At 49.1% G+C, this 18,141-nt stretch overlaps 2 protein-coding genes across 2 annotated transcripts in view; one reads left to right on the top strand and one right to left on the bottom strand.

The window, feature by feature from the left end:
* LOC135807920 (uncharacterized) overlaps window positions 1–4,840 on the top strand; it is a 39,741-nt gene extending 34,901 nt beyond the window's left edge. Inside the window, exons 25-26 of the mRNA XM_065321263.1 lie at window positions 574–3,176; window positions 3,776–4,840. Coding sequence (XP_065177335.1) covers window positions 574–3,176; window positions 3,776–4,184 — 3,012 coding nt within the window. The 3' untranslated portion in view covers window positions 4,185–4,840. The remainder of the gene's footprint in view (window positions 1–573; window positions 3,177–3,775) is intronic.
* Window positions 4,841–4,930: 90 nt separating this feature from the next.
* LOC135805768 (probable ATP-dependent RNA helicase CG8611) lies at window positions 4,931–17,955 on the bottom strand. Its single transcript, XM_065319857.1, has 11 exons — window positions 17,667–17,955; window positions 14,987–15,006; window positions 14,432–14,520; window positions 13,961–14,169; window positions 12,600–13,763; window positions 11,586–11,678; window positions 8,919–9,055; window positions 8,206–8,463; window positions 7,851–8,033; window positions 7,071–7,487; window positions 4,931–6,754 (listed from the first exon to the last, which is right to left on the bottom strand). Exons 1-11 carry the CDS (start codon window positions 17,671–17,673, stop codon window positions 5,471–5,473), a joined length of 3,861 nt encoding a protein of 1,286 aa, XP_065175929.1. The 5' UTR covers window positions 17,674–17,955; the 3' UTR covers window positions 4,931–5,470.
* Between the last annotated feature and the right edge of the window lie 186 nt (window positions 17,956–18,141).

Raw genomic sequence — 18,141 nt, 5'->3', positions numbered from 1 at the left:
AAGTGTAGATGTGCATGGTGCATGCACGACACTTGACAGGTCTGAGGACCCCAGGCACATGACTCGTGCTAGAGTAGCATAGGTGTGTGCACTGTGATACGCTGATCAAAATGATGTATCACATGTGGATGTGGTCACGTGACCCACTGAACCTGGATAAGAAGACCACCTGGCCACGGCGACCACTTTTTCAGAGTCGTCCCTTGAGGGGTCGCCTTAGACAGGTTTCACTGTACATGCCTTCTAGCGTTCACCAGTGCACATTGTACTGAATAGCTCTTGACACATGATCATGTCACACGATTGTTATTGCTTGAAAACCGTATTTTCCCGACTATAAGCCACGCCTTTGTACACTGAACTGCAATGTCAAGGCGGGTTGCCACTTACAATTGACTGCGACTTACCAGACAACTTATGTGAATATTAGTACATGGAAAAATATAACAGGGACTGAAATGGGGGGGGGGGGGGGGGAGAGAGAGAGGGGGGGGGGGTGCGACCCACGATGGAGGACATGCGGTACTGTTTTGATTACACAGTGATGTGCAATTTTGCTTTGTTGTTGTTCAGGTTTCTGGTCCTGGAATACAAAGTGCAGTGACTGGCGTAGCAACCAAAGTGACCGTGCGCGGCCCCGAATCGGGCTTGGTCAAGGACCGGCACCTGCGACTCGAGGTGCAGCCGAGCAAAGCTGATGCCATGCCGCCTTCAACGCGCGTGGAGGATAAGTATGACGGCAGTTACTACATGACATACACACTCCACTCCGCAGTGGAGCACAGGCTGTCCATATGGTACAAGGATCAACTCATCCCAGGTGCACCGTTCACCATCCAATGCAAACAAGCGCCCGATGCTTCAGCATGTAGGGTGCTCGGTGGCGATGAAACGCCGAATTTCGTTGGCGGCGATAACATCATGCTCACACTGGACACATCTTCGGCCGGAGACGGAGAACTGACGGTTGAAGCCAGTGCGCCAGGAGGGCTTAGTGGCCGTGCATACGTGGCTGAGCCGATGCGTGGCCGTAAAGACATACTGCTACCTACAGTTCAGTCAGGTGTCTACAGAATCACATGCCTTTGGCATGGTACAGTAATACCGGGCTTTCCCAAGAGCTTCAATGTCACCGAAAACACTGCACTTAAGGTAGTGAAAGTGACAGGCGATGGTCTGACCAAAGCCAGGGCACTAAAGGAGGCATCATTCACAGTCCAGGCATGGGACACTGGCTTGATCAGGAGCGGCACTCTCAAAGTCAGGATTGATGGCGAGCAAGGCCAATTGAATCAGAACATCACTGAGCTAAAGGGCCGGGGTACATACCTGGTCAGCTACATAGCCCCGGCATCTGGTACCTACCAAATCACCGTTCTCAGCTACGGAAAGCACATCCTGGGCTCACCATTCGCACTCAGAGTCTCCATGCCACCACAGGCACAACTCTGCACAGCCATCGGAAGTTGTCTGGACAACGAGTCACCAGTACCCCAATCGGCCGCTGAGTTCAGCGTTAACACTAGCGAAGGCGGCTGCGGCGAGCTCGAAATACGCTGCCAGGCGCCCGGCGGCTCAAACGTGCCAGCGTTCCAGTCCGTGCACTCACCAGGCCTGTACAAGATCAAGGTACCAGCTCAAGAGAGCGGTCGCTATACGCTGGACGTACTCTGGTCAGGGGATCACATACCGGGATCACCATTCTTTATGAATATCGCCGGACAGAGTGCAACATCAGCAGGGCCAGCAGGAGCAATGGTCAACGTATCCGGCAGTGCACTGACAAAAGCTTATGTCTCTACTCCAGCAGCGTTCACCATCGAGGCTGTCCCAGGCGTTTCCGTCAGCCGTGATGACCTGGCCGTTGAAGTGGAAGGCACCAAGAAGCAGAGAGCGGAGGTAAACATTCGTCAATCCAGCCCCAGCACATTTTCTGTGTTCTATGTGCCGCCAACTGTTGGCGCATATCTAGTCAGCATCCTCTACCAGGGACAACACGTTCACAACTCTCCGTTCAAAGTCTCTGTATTCCAGCGGCCCAGACCCGACAAGGTGGTAATCAGTGGCCAGCACGTCGACGGTCAGAAGTACTGTGCGGCAGGGCAGCAGCTGCCGTTCATGGTTGCCACCAAGAACGCTGGCTATGGCAAGCTAGCCGTGACTGCTACCAGTCCCAGCGGCAATCCAGTACCGGCATACACCGCAGTCAGCGCCGAGGACAAGACACTGTACATGGTGAAGGTAGACACGGCTGAAGCCGGCAAGTACAGGATACGCGTGAAGTGGAATGACGTGGAGGTGCCACGCTCGCCATTGAAGCTACGCATCTACCCACCGCCGGATGCTAGCAAAGTAGTTGTCGGTGGCCCGGGTATCAGCAGTATCTTGCCTATAGGGGAACCGACTCACATCGACATCGATGCCACTGAGGCTGGCTTTGGACAGTTGACCGTGCACCTGCGTGGTCCCAGTGCCAGCACGATTCCCAGCAAAGTGGAGAAAAACCCGGACAACCCACGCCAGGTGGTGGCCAGGTACACGCCACAGCATGCTGGTGAGTATCTGATACGCATCAAGTGGTCAGGTGTTTCCGTGCCGCATAGTCCCTTCACTGTCAACGCCATTGACCGCCATGCACCGCCTCCAGTGGATAGGCGACCGAGCTCTCCCAAACCCAAGACGTCCAAGTGGAAGGTGAAGAAGAGCATATCTGACCGGATATTCGGCTCAATAGAACCCGACTATCCTGACGGCGGCCGTGCTCTAGCACGATCCGACTCATCTACTCGCAGACAGAGAGCATGGAGTGATGAAGACATCGAGGCAGCACAGCGCGGTCTCTGGGGAGGCCAGCAAGAAGACATGCCGTACAGCTATGGCTTCTCGGAGGGGGAATCGCCTCGAAAGTCATTCACCGTGTCCTCCGTCACAGACAAGAAGATCCGCCGGTCACGTGCGAGCCAGCAGCAGTCATCAGCAGGTGGCTTCTTCTCGAGAAAAAGCAAAGGTGAGGGAGCGAAGTACTCCAGAAAGCTTTCCTCGCCAGCCATCTTGCAAGGCGGTGGCCCAGGGTACCAGCAGCCCATGCCTTTCGGAGGGCAAATGGCATTCGCGGGTGGCGGTAGAAGCCAGCTGAGCAATGAGCTGAGGGGACGCCGGTACAACCTACGTTACAGGTAAGTTCTGCATACATAAAAATGTATTCTTGGATATACAGCATGGTGCCTGGCTAGCATGGATGCATGCGCATATGCATGACATTTCCTTATTCACATACATGTACATCCAAAGAGCTTTCTCATATGCTTGAGATTTCCGTATTCTTATTATTTTTGAAGCCAGAGCCTTCTGCATACGAGCTCAATAACTGGCAATGTACACTGAGGCATGCACACTGAGGCATGTGTACTGTATCTCAGTGTGCATTGCATAGTGTCAGGGGTGTCGGACACGCTACGGTCACTACAGCAATGACCATACCATTATTTGCCCCACGTACCCTGCGAATCAATAAATTCACTGATTTGGACTCTAAATTTTCAGAACTTTCAGCAGAGTCCCCCGGCCACGAGTATACTTCACATGGCTAACCGCACCAACCTAAAATACCTTCCGACGCCCCTGAGTGTGCACTAAAAAACTCCACAGTACAGTGAAACAGTTAAAAGGACAGATTCAAACACGTTTTCGTTCAACACTCATCAGGAATCGTCGCATGTCACTGTGCATTTGTCAAGACCATCCATGTGCATGGTGTGTCCCTGTGTGTTGACAGCGCGTCACCACCCAGGAAGGAATGGGACGGAGTGGAGGCAGACCAGGACTACTCTATGACCTACGGAGGGCAGGACGAAAGCGAGATGGCCAGGAGCTGGTTTGAGGCAAACGGCCATGCCAGGCGCAGCAGTAGAACGATGGCGATGTCGGAGAGTGCTTACGAGAGCCACGACTATGCTGATCATGACTATGCTGATCTTGACGTTGTACAGGGGACACTACCTCAGGCTGTACAGGGGTCACTACCTCAGGCTGTACAGGGAACGCTGCCTCAGGCTGTGCAGGGTGCATTGCCTCGAGCTGTGCAGGGAACGCTGCCTCAGGCTGTACAGGGTGCATTGCCTCGAGCTGCACAAGGTAGCCGGAGGGCCAGTAGTAGTCGGGCTGTGGATGATGGCGATTACTGAACCACATGCCAGACAACGTACTGAGATGTCCTGGCACCAAACTTGAAACGGTTACTGATAGTGTGAGTGGGCAAGACAATATTATGTATTTCGAAAGTTTCTTGCATGTCTGAAGTTCTACCCTGTGATTTCACAGAGATTCTCACAGAACTCAACATATTACATTTTAGAACACATGCACTGTGCCTGTGCCAGTACTGTGGCACGGCGAATGCTCCCGAAGAGTAATGGACGACAGTCAGGTCCCATGAGCTAAAATTAATCATCCAGCCTATCCCAGGCAACATGCATGCCATCATGTGCAATTTGTCATACTATGCTCAATCATACTTCATGATATCTCTTACACTGTGCTCAGTTGATTATATGCCACGATGTGTAGTATTGATGGTTTTCGGAATGCATGAGTGTACTTTTTTTTTTTGAATTTTTCAATGCATCTTCTCAGACACTCAGTCTCCGGACAGCGACCAGTTTCAATGTTTTCCTGAGTTTCAATGTTTTCCTGGCATATTTTAGTAGGACACTCTAGCATCTAGCCCGGTATTCATTCCGGTGAATTTAACCGCAATGTCAACACTGCTCACCGCTGCGATCAAGCATAGATGCAGTCTTCAACTATATATGATTTTATTACTGATATCCTGCTACATGTACATGGTTCCATTGAAGAAGAATTTGTTGAATTTGCCTATTGGCAGGCAGGGGTTACTTTTATTGGCAGGGTCATGACATGGAACAAGTGGTGAATTTGTATGATATAAAAAATTGAAGAAAAAATGGTGTCGAGCAGATCCTGGGAACGTGCATTGAGAGAAAAGTGCCAAACAGCATAAGAATACTTCAAAGTAGTACTGACAGCTGCTGCCCAACACACAGCACTCGAGAGTTCTGCTGGAGTAACACAGCGCAGACTGATGGTGCTCGAGTATCATAGCCGGCCAGCGGCTCTAAGCTAGGAATAGTGACACACAGTACACAGCAAGACGGAGTGGCAGCACGAGAGAATCAATCTAGAGGAATAGCGCCACCGGGTCTAACGCGAATGCGACACAAAAAGTAAAAACCAATGAACAACGCATGCTCAGTACACTAAACACAATGAAAGTCACGAGTCTGCACAAGGGAAGCTGCCACAGAATAGTACACATAAAACTGTTACTGACAGAGCGATCCAGCAGAACACAGGAGTATAGCCATGATGAGCACATGGTAAACCCGCCACATATCTCAACACATCCGTTTGGTGCACAGGCACAGCACCATGCCCTGCTTGTCGAGCTCGCTCACCGGTAGCTTATCAGCTCCTCGCGTGCCACCCGATAGACAAAACGGTAGTCCAGATCGGCATGGCGCCGCCACACTGTACGATTGCGGAACCAGACGTCGGACGGGAACTGCGGGCTGCCAATGCCTTGGAATAGGCGAGCAATGGCGCGGGCTGTCCAGCTGACGTCCAGGTGAGTTCTCAGCAATCGTCTAACATCCTGGTGAACCACACCGGCAATGTTATCGGATGGAACATCGACTTCACCAGCGCAGCTGTCTGACACAAGGTTATCATCAAAATACTCAGCAATCGCCTCGCGTAACAGAATCTCCTTCTTGGAGAGAGGCGCCTTGACCTTAGCGTCGTCATGGTCCACACCTCGCTTGCAGACAAAGTGATGCGGTAATACAGACCGTGAAAGGGCATCTTGCAGAGCGCACAGGCGGTATAAGTGGGCTGCCTGATGATCACCAGCAGCAGCCAGCAGCATGGCAGTTGCATTGTCACGATCCTCATCGCTCAGATCCCCGGGTGTGCGGAAGCAGAAGAACTTCGTGTCATCGACAGACTTGTTGGGAAGAAGCTGCAGCCACCAGCGCTGCTTGTTACCATTAGCTCCGCTGCCATCATCATAGAGATGCAGGTATGCCAAGAGCGTGGCCACTGTTTCCTCTGTAGCATCAAGCTGGTGGGTGAGGGGTTCAACTTTTAGCTCGATATTGTGGCCAAAGCAACGCACTTCTGGCTGCCTGTGAGCAGTTGAATGATCCAGCTGGCAATCACTGTCTGGCTCAGGCTCAACCACTGGTTCGGGCTGGTTTCGAACAGGCGAATGATCTGGCGGAGAGTCACACTTCTCAGAGGTAATATCACCAGCACCACACTGCAAAGCGTTCTCTGAGCTATGAAGTCCAGCCTCACTTGCTTCAACAACACCGCCATCTGTCATCTCCTGACCATCCCCTTGACCGTCCTTACACCTGGCAGCGTCAGGCAGTTGGCCACTGTCGGCTGCTTCGGTGTTTTCGCTGCGGATGGAAGACAGCGTGTCACATGCGCTGGCGTCAGTATTCGTCTCATCCTGCTTGGTGTCCTGAGAAGCGGCCTCGCTGGCCTTCACGCGGTCATCTTGAATCACAGTCGAGTGTTCCTGCGGCACATGCACAGTGTGAGTCTGCTGCTGGTTAAGACCCGCGCAGTTGCACTTCCTCGGGAAGACACGCTGCAGAAGCTGCTTGACAGTGTAACGCTCCACGGCATTAGAAAACACATGGCGCCGCAGCTCATTGAAATCAGAACCCTGAACACACGCACACACATACACCCACACCCACAAGAAACTACAATGAGATGACACGGGCCGTATCTTCTACAAAAGAGTATAATCGTTTCGCCTTGAAAGTCAGAACCGGAATCAATATAGCGGCTCATACTTCACGCGCAGGGCAGTACAGTACATATTGCAAGCGTTGTCATGGGTCTGTGTACGCAAGTTGTAAAAAAAGACATGCCCCCCCCCCAGCAATAAGACAAATGGTGTAGAGGATATTCAACTCCCGGAAACTAAGGAATACAACACTGGCACATGCAGCAAAGAGTTGAACCATAAGACATACCTTCTGGTCTAGGAAGACGTGGCAGAAGGACACATTGCCATCACGGCCGGCTCGTCCGATCTCTTGCACATAGCTCTCCAAACTTGAAGGCATGTCAAAGTGAACGATAGCACGGATATCCGACTTGTCCAGGCCCATCCCGAATGCCACCGTGGCCACAACGATGCGCAGCTCACCGCTCATAAAGTTCCGCTGCACACGCGTACGATGGCTGGCCTCCATACCGGCATGGTAGGCCTCGACGTACATGCTGTCGGCCTTCCGCCGCCGCTTCTTGCCGATGGTGGGGAAGTCGCGCGGCCCAAGCATGGACCGGAGCATCTCAGCAATATTCTCGGTTGTCTGTCGCCGAGTGCAGTAGACGATGATGGACTTACATGCCTCCAGTGGCTCGCTCTTCAGAAGATCAAGCAGTGCCTTAAACATCCCAAGCACAAGAGAAACGGGGGACATTCTTCAAGTCAAAGAAGGTCCCAAGCACAAGAGAAACGGGGGACACTCTTCAAGTCAAAGAAGGTCGCGACAAAACGATTCTGTTCGGGTGAAACGTCAAGACAACGATGATGAAGATCCCACTGCACATTTCCTACGTGCAAGCAGGCTTACGAATATAGCAGCATTGGCGGACCAGCTAACAGTTTATCCACCAAGCATTGACGCAATTTGACAGGCCAGCTGACAGTGTACCCGCCAAGCACGGAGTATTGTGTGAAACACCAGAGATAGGAGATGCAAATACAGTGTGCACAGAAAACGTGAGTACTGGGTATTCAAACTCACTTGATCGCGGCTGTCCACACACGATACGGACAGGCGGAGGTTGGGAGGCAGCTTAAATTTGCCTACAATGCCCTCGTCCAGATCACAAACTCCAATGTGACGAGCCACGATTTCCGCAGTCTTGGCAGTGGCAGTGGCCGTCAGACCCAGGACACAGCTGGTGTTGAAGCGATCCCGTAAAACCTGGTGCGAGCGCACAGAAAACGGTCAGAGATGATGCACAGTGAAGTCAATATGTGTGGGATGTAGGGAACCAAGATGTGAATAGAATCCATAGAAGCATACCCTAGCGATATAAGGCACAGACAAATTTGGTATTGGGTGGGGGCAGCGGAACAGACATCAACAGCCTTACCTTACAGACTTGCAAGTACGACGGGCGGAAGTTGTGTGACCACTGTGACAAACAATGGCTCTCGTCAATGCAGGCAAACGCAATGGGCGGAAGCATGTTGAGCAGGAATAGGCTGCCACGGCCAACCAGGGACTCCGGCGATACGTAGAGAACAGCCAGCTTGCGGTTTCGCACATCGTCCCACACTTGCGACTTCTTCTCCATGGTCATGTTGGTGTGCAGACAGGCACCGGGTATTACAGACGGCAGGTTGGCCACCTGAATAAAGAGATTGTACGGTGGAGATGGCACACAACCTTCAATTGCAAGAATTTAGCCTTGGTCAACTGCACCCACCTCTAACCCAAAGTAAAGGAATCCACACAAATATGTTCCAGCTCATTCGGCTGGAAGTGTACGTAATCGCCAGGGCCCACTGCCACTACCACCGGCACTTAGCCTTAGAACGTTATGTTGATCACGTGAGCATGCAAAAAAAACGGAGTGTGACTGACACACATAAAATATACTGATCAAAGGAATGTGACCTCTTGCCAAGTGCAATAGAGCTCCTCTATTCAACGAAGCGCTGCACCGAAGAGCAGCAAACGAATAGGAATGCAACCTTGCAGGTGCACACAGTATTGCTAGCAGTACAGTTAGTGCAATGCTCAACACATCACCCAAACCTAATCCGTCATATGCTAGTGCAATGCTCAACACACCACCCATACCTGATCCATCATGAGCGAGACAAGCGGTGACACGACCAGCGTGATGCTCTGCCGCTCGCGCCAATACATCAACGCCGGCAGCTGGTAGCAGAGTGACTTTCCGGAACCAGTGGCTGACACGACCAACGTCGAGCGACCTTCAACAAGTCACAGTGAAAGGAATTACAGTGATGTCGTGCAAGATTAAGCGGTGGCAGATTAGTCTACCATCTTCTGTATTCACAAGGCTCACAATAGCATCCCGCCTACAAAGATCACTGCAATTTCTTCGTTTTATGGTGCAGTTTTATGTCCTACACAGTCACTGAAACATTCACAGTTTCTGTTACGAAACTTTCGATCCACACATCGTTCTACGCTTGACCTTTTCATGTATAAGCCCTGTTAGCTTTGCGGCCACAGGGATTTGGTACACATCATGCACAGGAGCTTTCAGTGGCGTGTCCAGGATTTGGCTGAGGGGGGGTTGCGGCCGGGATCAAGGCGGGATGGGGTGGGGGTACATGACATCATGCTACTGTCCCAGGTCAGCCATTTCGAAAACCGATGTCAAGAAGCTCCTCCTGTAGCCCCATACTTCAACAGTTATTCACCCGAACGGCCCCAGAGACTGTTCCGGAGGATCAGCGCACCACACGGGGACAAGTGTCGAACTTGCTTCAAGTTCCCTTTCTTCGTGGGCCTGCGGGACGATCGACCATGATGTTTCGGGGAAGCATTCTCTGGAACGCTCTCCCCTCTGATTTTAGAGTGATACGTGTCCCTGGTCCCTTCCGAAAAGCTCTTTCTGCCATTGATATACTTACTTTGTGAATATCCTCGTTAAACTTTTATTATCTGCCATAAATTCCAACCTTCTCATCTATCAATCATTTGTGCATGCATGTCTATAAATCAACCACGTGTTCCTGACTCCATGAAATTGTCTTTCTATTCTTTGACTCCATGAAATTATTGTCTTTCTATTTCTGACTCCATGAAATTGTCTTCATCTAAATTTTTCCTTGTCTTCTTTTGGTCCTTTCTGTCTTATATTATTATTATCATTTCTTGTTTTCCCTTGCATATCATCCCTTAATCATTCTGTGTGACCTGTCCTATGGGCAGGTAAGAAGGCATCTCTGCCTGTTCATTTGGTGAAGTAAAATAAACAACAACAACAACAACAACAACAACAACAACAACAACAACAACAAGCCGTACATCTCACACACCACGAGCAGTATTTCTGTACACGCAGCAACAATGGACATTGTAAACTTCAAATTTGCTGTTATGTGAGCGAATCAACTGCAATTATTTATGCGAGTCCAACAATTTCTCACCGCTCTCAAAGCATCCTTTACATAGGCAGCGGTACTTGTGACTGTGCGCTGTTCTTCAAGTTCTGGCTGCTCGCTGACAACAGGTTCTTCTACGTCTGGCGGAGTGTGACTGTCAGTCCGCTCCGAAAGTTCAACTGGAATAACAGCGACTTCATCACTCCCACTGTTTCCTGTTGGAGCGGCAGCAGGAGTTGCGCCGCGACAGGAACGCTTTACAAAAATTCCAGGCTCTGCTGGCTAGAGCCTTTTGGGATGTCCCTGAGACATCGAAGAAAAGCCTTCGAGTCAACCAAAACACGATTCGAACGAGGATGATCGCCTGAGCCCTCGGCATTCGAATCGTGTTTTGGTTGACTCGATCGAAGACTTTTCTTCGATGTTTGTACCGTTGAAGACGCGTCGAGCGCGTCCCAGCAGGAATCACACTGTACAACAGTACACAGTCAAACAGTACACAGTCAGGTCACCGTGTAGCCGTGCATGCTCACTGTACGTAGACTCTACTCTGTACAGACTGTACTGTACTAGTCTGTAGCGTGCACAATCAACACCAGCTCGAGCACCGTACCGTGCAACCGCTTTTGGACAATCGTTTCAGGCCGCGCGCGCCCCGAGCCTAGTCTAGCTAGACCCGGCGCCCTGCCTTTTATTTTTCGAAACCTAGGTCGAAATTTTTGAGGGGGGGGGGGGGGGGGGGCGCGCCCCCCGCGCCCCCCCCCCCCCCCTAAACCCGCCACTGGCTTTCTATATAATATGCCATCTTGTCTTTTGGTAATTCCGCTCCTGTTTTAGAGTTGGCTACAATGTGTAGTTACGTTTGAGAGTTTAAATTCCGTCAGTTGCAAGCATTTCGATGGTGGGAGTTCTGAGTTCTTTTCGAGTCAAAAGATCATTCGGAAGCAGAAGTCAACAGAAAAATTGGCATAGATGACTCGGATGGAGAGAGCTGAGCATGAGCTGACTGTCCAGTAACTGGTGGTGTAAGTGGACAGTATAGCGTAACTTGTAGCTCCTTGGTCCATTTTCTTCCTATAAAAATTGGCATGTTGGCCTTTTTCAAAATTGTTTTTGCCATGCAGTATGGACTGCTCTTCCAATTGCATTTTGGTGTTCATTTCTCCAAAGGGTGGACCATTAGGAAATTCATTGTCAGCCAGGTTTAAAAGTGTTTCGGCCGGATTTAGCTTTGATAATTGTACCGACATGCTCGTCAAAACCTATTTCCAACAGAATCGAAGTTAGGTTTTTGAGCCTTATTCGTCCTAAATCGGCTTTGAAAAAAGTCCAGAGATCAATGACATGCTAATAAATAACATAGCAACAAGCCAGCGGGGATCCTTACCGGCCAAGATGCGCATGACAGCCTCGTACTGGCCGGGCCGGAATTCAGAATATCCCATCTCGTGCAGAGCAAGACCAACAAAGTCGTCAACATCTACACACACACACACACACACACACACACACACACACACACACACACACACACACACACACACACACACACACAGCAGTACATATCGAGCCGGTTCTGTGGTAAAGCATGCCCTACTCCAAAAAGTGGTAATATTGATAACACCAAGAAAACATAACCAAGCGTGTGCAACTGGACGATCCCCCGGCGCAGGGCGGATTTTTTAAAGACAATCTTTTTTGCGGCCATTTGATTCACTAACACACAGAAAGTACCCACGAGGCAGGTAACAGACATGATCACAGGTGCCCTGGTAAAGAAGAATGCAATGAAGAAGGATAAAATGGAGGGTAAAAAGAAACCGCTCGAAGGACCCAACGTGATGGGACTGATCAAGGCCTTCAATGCCTGCTCGCCATGTGTTCCCGATCTGGTTGTGGACTACTACGGCGTAAATGTAAGCGCGGCAAGTGACCAACAGCGAGGGAAGGGCTTCAGTTCAAGTTCTGCTGTGCACGCAATGAGAGATTCCGGAGGCAGCAAGATCTGCAACGACATGAGACCAGATGTTAGTGTGTCACGTGTGTGTGTGTGTGTGTGTGTGTGTGTGTCTGTGATAATGGGGTTGGCCGTTGGTCGAGTCGTTCATAGCAGTCCTGTGTGCATTACAGCCACTGCTTTGATCGATGTCGTCTACAGCTTCCCATACCTCGGCAGCCTTATTTCAGCAAACGTCAGACTTGGTGCAGAGGTTTCAGCCCGTATCACGAAAGCGCCAAAGTCATTTGTTCTGGGATCTCATTTTCTGGAACCTCTCCCTCCCCCTTGAGTCCAAGTGCACGACATACACACACACACACACACACACACACACACACACACACACACACACACACACATATATATACACACACACGCACGCACACACACACACGAACATACCTTCTTGATTATTTGCTGTCAGAATAGGGCCAGAGGATTCTGTTCCCAGTTTTTGGCCTGATGTTCCGGGCATATCACCACCAGGAAATTCGAATAGTTGTGGCACCGGCTCTGAAGCAGGAGCAGAGGGAGGCACAGTTGGTACGCCCTGCATTGAGGCAGACTTCTTGGGACGAGCAGCTCTTTTCTTCCGGGGTGGTGATGGAGGGGGAGATGAGTCATCTTCTTCTTCATCACTGCGTATAACTTTGGACTTTCGATTGGCTGGGCCTTTCGATTGACGGGTTGGTCTCCTCTTCTGCTGGGAAGGCAAGGGAGAAGGTACATCATCCTCTTCATCTTCATCATCACTATAGATCACCCTGGACTTTTGCCTGTCCCGGCCTTTAGACTTACGGGCAGGTCTTACCCTCGGCAGCGGTGGTGGTGAAGGTGACGCAGGGGGAGATATCTTCTCGCAATCGTCATCACTGCTGTGCACCCTGGACTGCCGAGTGGCACGCTCTTTTCTCACGGTTGGAGGCACTCCTCCATTTTCGTCATCACTAGAATCCTTAGACTGATAAGCAGACCTCTTCTGCTGTCGTGGTGCTGGTGGTGATGGCAGTGCTGGCGGTGATTGCTGTCTCTCTTCGTCACTGTATGGACCGTTTGTAACTTGACAGGTTGAAACCTCTCCAATAGATTTTATTCCCGCAGAAGTCGATAGTAGCGAATCTAGCGCTGACATTGACCTCGAGCTGTTCCCTGGCTGGTAGCACTGTGTTTGCTTCTCCGCTGGCAGAACGTTACCCAGTAGACTGAAGCTTGACTTCTGACTCCCAAGACTGAAGCTTGAGGTCTGACTCCCAAGACTGAAGCTTGACTTCTGACTTCCAAAACTGAAACTGGACTGTTGACTGCAGCCTGAGGCTTCCTGATCTGGTAAACCTGGACTACTAAATCCAGCAAGGGCGGTCAGGGCGGATGGTTTACCACCCAGTGATTCGTTGAGCATAGCAAGGCAGGGTTTGGCTGGCTTCATGCATGCGGTGCCGGTGCCCCTCTTCTTCTTTTCGACCTTGGGCACGGGTGCTGGGTTGATGTTCTCTTGTGGCTCAGTGGCTTGTAAATCTGCTGCGCTCGACTCCACATCACCGTCAGCTATGGGCACACCAGTTGATTCTAGCATAAGGAAAGCAAAAACACAAGAATAACAATAAGAGCAGTGTCAACACGTGATATTTTAGAAACCAACACAGACATTGATTGCAGTAAGACTAGCTAGAAGTGCCAGAACACTATACAAGTAGATTAGCTAGTCTGCCCACCTTCTAGTGCTCTAAGATGCAAGTGTGCCTGGCACATGCAAAGGTACTTACCATTCGCACCTGCAACAGCAGCAGCAGCAGCGGCACTCTCATCGGGAAGCTCCTCCATGCCTCCGTAACCGTGCTCACTGCGGTCCAGCATGCGCCGTTCGTTCTTGTGAGCCCAGCGCCGTCGACGCACACTGGCTGCACTCGTATTGGGCGCTCGCAAGTAGCGCTTGCCTTTCATGTTCAGACGACGAAAGTTGCCCGAAACCAGCCTAAGCACGGACATTGAAATAAGATGAGGATGTGGATGAGACAGTTCAGCGCCTCTCGCAACAGAAATTCACAAGAAATCGTGAAGGCATAAATTACTAGTGAAGGATTTCTCTACGCTTCATGTGATGCAGAACCTCTCTAATAATCATAATACCAACAAGTGTCCTTCCGGTAACAGTCTCTATGGTCTATGGTAACAGTCTCTATGGTCTATAATAGCTCAAGAGAAACAACATGTACATGTAGATAGCAACGACTGACCCCTGAGATGATGCTGAGGACGAAGATGTTGACCCTCCTCTGTATGAATAGCTACCGCCACGGCCACGGCCTCCTCCACGGCCCCTTGCCTGTAAGAACAGTAAATTTCACAAAATGGATGCTCTATGACTTTTTAACTCCTTGCCATAATTATATCAGGGAAAGTCTATAGTAGCTATAGCTATTATAGCCATTGCTAACTTGTGTTGTATCAAGGAAAGTCTATGGTTCTGCTTTGGATTGGAGCTCAGAGAATCTAAAGGTGCCATCCAAAGACAACAGATGGCGTTACTGTGCAGTGAATCAAGTTTACCGTAATACTTTGGCAGCAATGGCATGACATGTGCATATCCTGAGTATAGACAACAGACTCTCACAACATTGAATAGAGGGCAATGCAAATAACACCACCGCGCATGCCTTGTACCGGTATGGAGTTGCAAAGCAGTGCCTGTGATGCCACCCGGTGGCTCTACAGAACAACTCGATTGTTGACAGCACACGATTGCAAAACCTCCTCTAAATCAAGTGGCACATGATGAACACCAGACTCACCTTGCCACCACGCCATGGACCTAACAGAAAGATGAAAGCAGAGCAGATGAGTAGAGATAAATTAATGACTAGCAGAAATAGAATTCCTGTTGTGCTGCAGTACAGTGTAAAAAAGCATAGCCGCTAGCCCTGCCCGACTATAAAGAACAGCACGTATTAGTACTCAAATCTGAGGAAACTCAGGCGTTTCTTTCGGCTCAACACTTCGTAAGCAAAACACACCCGCACTCAGAGCAGGAAGCCGTACGAATTGGAGACGGATTTGTTGATTCCGTTCGACTCAATACCCGTAAAAACATAATCCTGGTGAACACTTCTTAATGCATAAGAATTCATGACTCAACGAACCACAAGTATCCTGTCCGGAAATGACTACCCATGACTGTTTCTTTTAGTTTGTACCTACAACAGGAGTTAATAAGAGGGCCGTGTCTATTCGTACTCCTTTCCAACTCCAGGAAACTGATCTTGGGATACCAGGGTACAATCACTTTGGGCTCTTTTTCAGTTCTTTTCATTCATTATCACTGGAAGCTTCTTTCTGTATCTACTTTTGGGTACGCCTTGTACATCGCCTGTTGACAAGAGTCGTACCGTAAAAGCCCCTGTATACGCCCACCCTCCTTGTACACGCCCAGTCAGGGGAAGTCAACACTTTTGTTTCACAATAGCGCCCATGCCCATGTATACGCCCAGGTATGCCGGCAACACCAGTACATGTACATATACTGATACCCAATACTTACTGCTATCCCTATTCCAAGTATACGCCCGGTTCCAAAATAACGCCCGTGCCCTCGTATACATGTACGCCCAGGATATCGAGGCTGCTATTCTATACGCCCGGGGCCTACTGTAAATATACAAATTTTCGGCAGCTATTTAATTTCGGCTATATTCGGCACCGACCCAAAACGCCTAAATTAAAACGCCGATGAAATGTTTCACAGCATCTGTCGCACTATACCATGCCCTCTACCCCACGCCGAAAATAAATCGCCGCCGAAATGTCAAAAATCGTGAAGTGCCGAAATTTTGCAGCGCCGAAATTTTGTATATTTACAGTATACACGGGCTTTTTTCACAATCATAACACATATTTTATGTGTATATTTATTCTTACAAGCAGTATTATCGCATAGTAGAATATATCGGCCCTAAGAATGGATTTCGTGTAGCAAAATATGCCAGATTAGTGCAAAGTGTATCGCCTGTAGTAATAACATCTGTGCTCTGTGCATACTCAATACAATAATATTCAACACAAAAAGAGAGTCATGTCCAAGGGAGCATTGGAGAATCACTTTTTCTGTCCAGTCGGACTCTTTCTTCCGACTTCTCTCGTATCCGCTGCTCCGCAGTCGCCTAGCACGACCGCGAGTCTGATTGATCCGTGTGTATCATGTGTACGTGTCCACATGCCAAACGTGCGTGCATATGATGTCACACGTGATTTATCGTGTGTAAGAAATATCGGCAATAAGAATCAAATGTCGTTTTTCAAACACCCACGCTATAACCGATACCTACTGTACATGTACAATGTACTAGCAAGAGTACATAAACAAGAGCACTAGTATGCAACTGTGATCTCTTTTCTATGGGCTAGATGCGCGGCACGCTGCCTTCATTACATCATTTAGCTGCAGTCCGAGAACTGCGGAAAATCTAACACCACACTTTCCTTCTGGTTTGAAATTAACTTTGTATGGAACTGGAGTTTACGCGCCCAAAATTTAGAGATCGCGTGGGTACTCAAACGAATCGAGCAAAGCCAGTTGAGCTGGTACAAGAGATTGTGGGTTTGAGTACATGCGCCCAGCACGATGGAGGTAAGTTACGTAATGAAGGCAGCGCGCCCCGCCACACAGTTGCATACTCTTGTTGTTTATGTACAGTCAGCTTCGCCTATAACGACACTCGGCAGGGCATCAGAAAAGTGTCCTTATTCGCGAAGTGTCGTTATACCCGAAGTATCATTATATGTATTACAGTTACTAGTAGATGGGACTTTTCTCTGGGCATGGGAATCCTGTCGTTATTCGCTGTCGTTATCAGCGAAGTTGACTGTACTCTTGGTACTAGTAATGAGACTGTCACTATGGTTACGACTTTGTATGCTTCTTTTGTCTTGAGCGACATAATTACTATTATGTATAATAAATGTAGAGCCGAAGGATTTATTGCAATTACATACCAGTATAAAAACCGAGGTCCGCCGAGGTTTTTTATAACTGGTATGTAATTGCAATAAATCCTGAGGCTACTACGTTTATTATACATATGTTGACCTTCACTTTCCCTAAAAAGGAGTATTTTATAAACAGTATTTATTGGCCCTAGTGGTATTTTATAAACAGTATTTATTGGGTCAAAAGCCAATAAATACTGTTTATAAAATACCACTAAGGCCAATAAATACTGTTTATAAAATACTCCTTTTTAGGGAAAAGTGGAGTGCTACATGGAAAAGTGCAGTGGTATTTATTGAGTCAAAGCAAATATATTTGAATTTGATACTGTTGATGGTGTGGTCACTAATGAGTGTGGGTATTTATCAAAGGTCAATATATTACAGTATTATTATGAATACTGGCAATGAAAGTGAAATATAAACAAAGCATTGTAATCAACCGCCTTTTCTGTCGCTTCATACACACGACATTGCATATGTACTCACGGGGCATCCTGCTGTCCCAAAATTCTTGGCAAGAGTGCTTTGCTTTCGGCGCACAGACCAACTTCAACACTTGCAGATTTGTCAGGGGTTTGTTCAGATCTACCCACAACACAGAGGTCGTAGTGCGTTGGCCAATGATGCAGGATAGTGCCGATTCCCAGACCTTCAAAAGCAAGGTCCACCACGACCTAACACTCTTTGACAACTCATTTGCAGAGAAACTCACAACACTATGGACGGTCCGGGTCTGCACTGGATACAGAATTTGGCCGGAATTTAGTTGTGAAGAAAAAAATGTACATCAGTCACCCGCGGCCCAGTGCATGCAGTCTAGTCCTCTTTCAAGCTTCCCGCCACAGAAAGCTGTACCACGTGCACCGCATATCGTAGCCTAATCCGAGATGTGCACAGCTCAGCACGCACCACCAGGTACTAGGTGCTAGGTTCAGCAATGAAGGATGTGAACCAGGGAGTC

Source organism: Sycon ciliatum, chromosome 1 (assembly GCF_964019385.1).
Source record: "Sycon ciliatum chromosome 1, ocSycCili1.1, whole genome shotgun sequence".
Taxonomy (NCBI): domain Eukaryota; kingdom Metazoa; phylum Porifera; class Calcarea; order Leucosolenida; family Sycettidae; genus Sycon; species Sycon ciliatum.
Note: the sequence above shows the minus strand (reverse complement) of the source record. Positions and strands in the feature narration are given on the sequence as shown.

Bases quoted from the DNA above. Each gene is read 5' to 3' on its own strand.
- LOC135805768 (XM_065319857.1), bottom strand. The intron at 13,764-13,960 runs GTAAGTACCTTT...TCCTTATGCTAG, and splicing joins TGCTGTTGCAGGTGCGAATG to AATCAACTGGTGTGCCCATA. The intron at 11,679-12,599 runs GTATGTTCGTGT...GTGTGTGTGTAG, and splicing joins GACAGCAAATAATCAAGAAG to ATGTTGACGACTTTGTTGGT.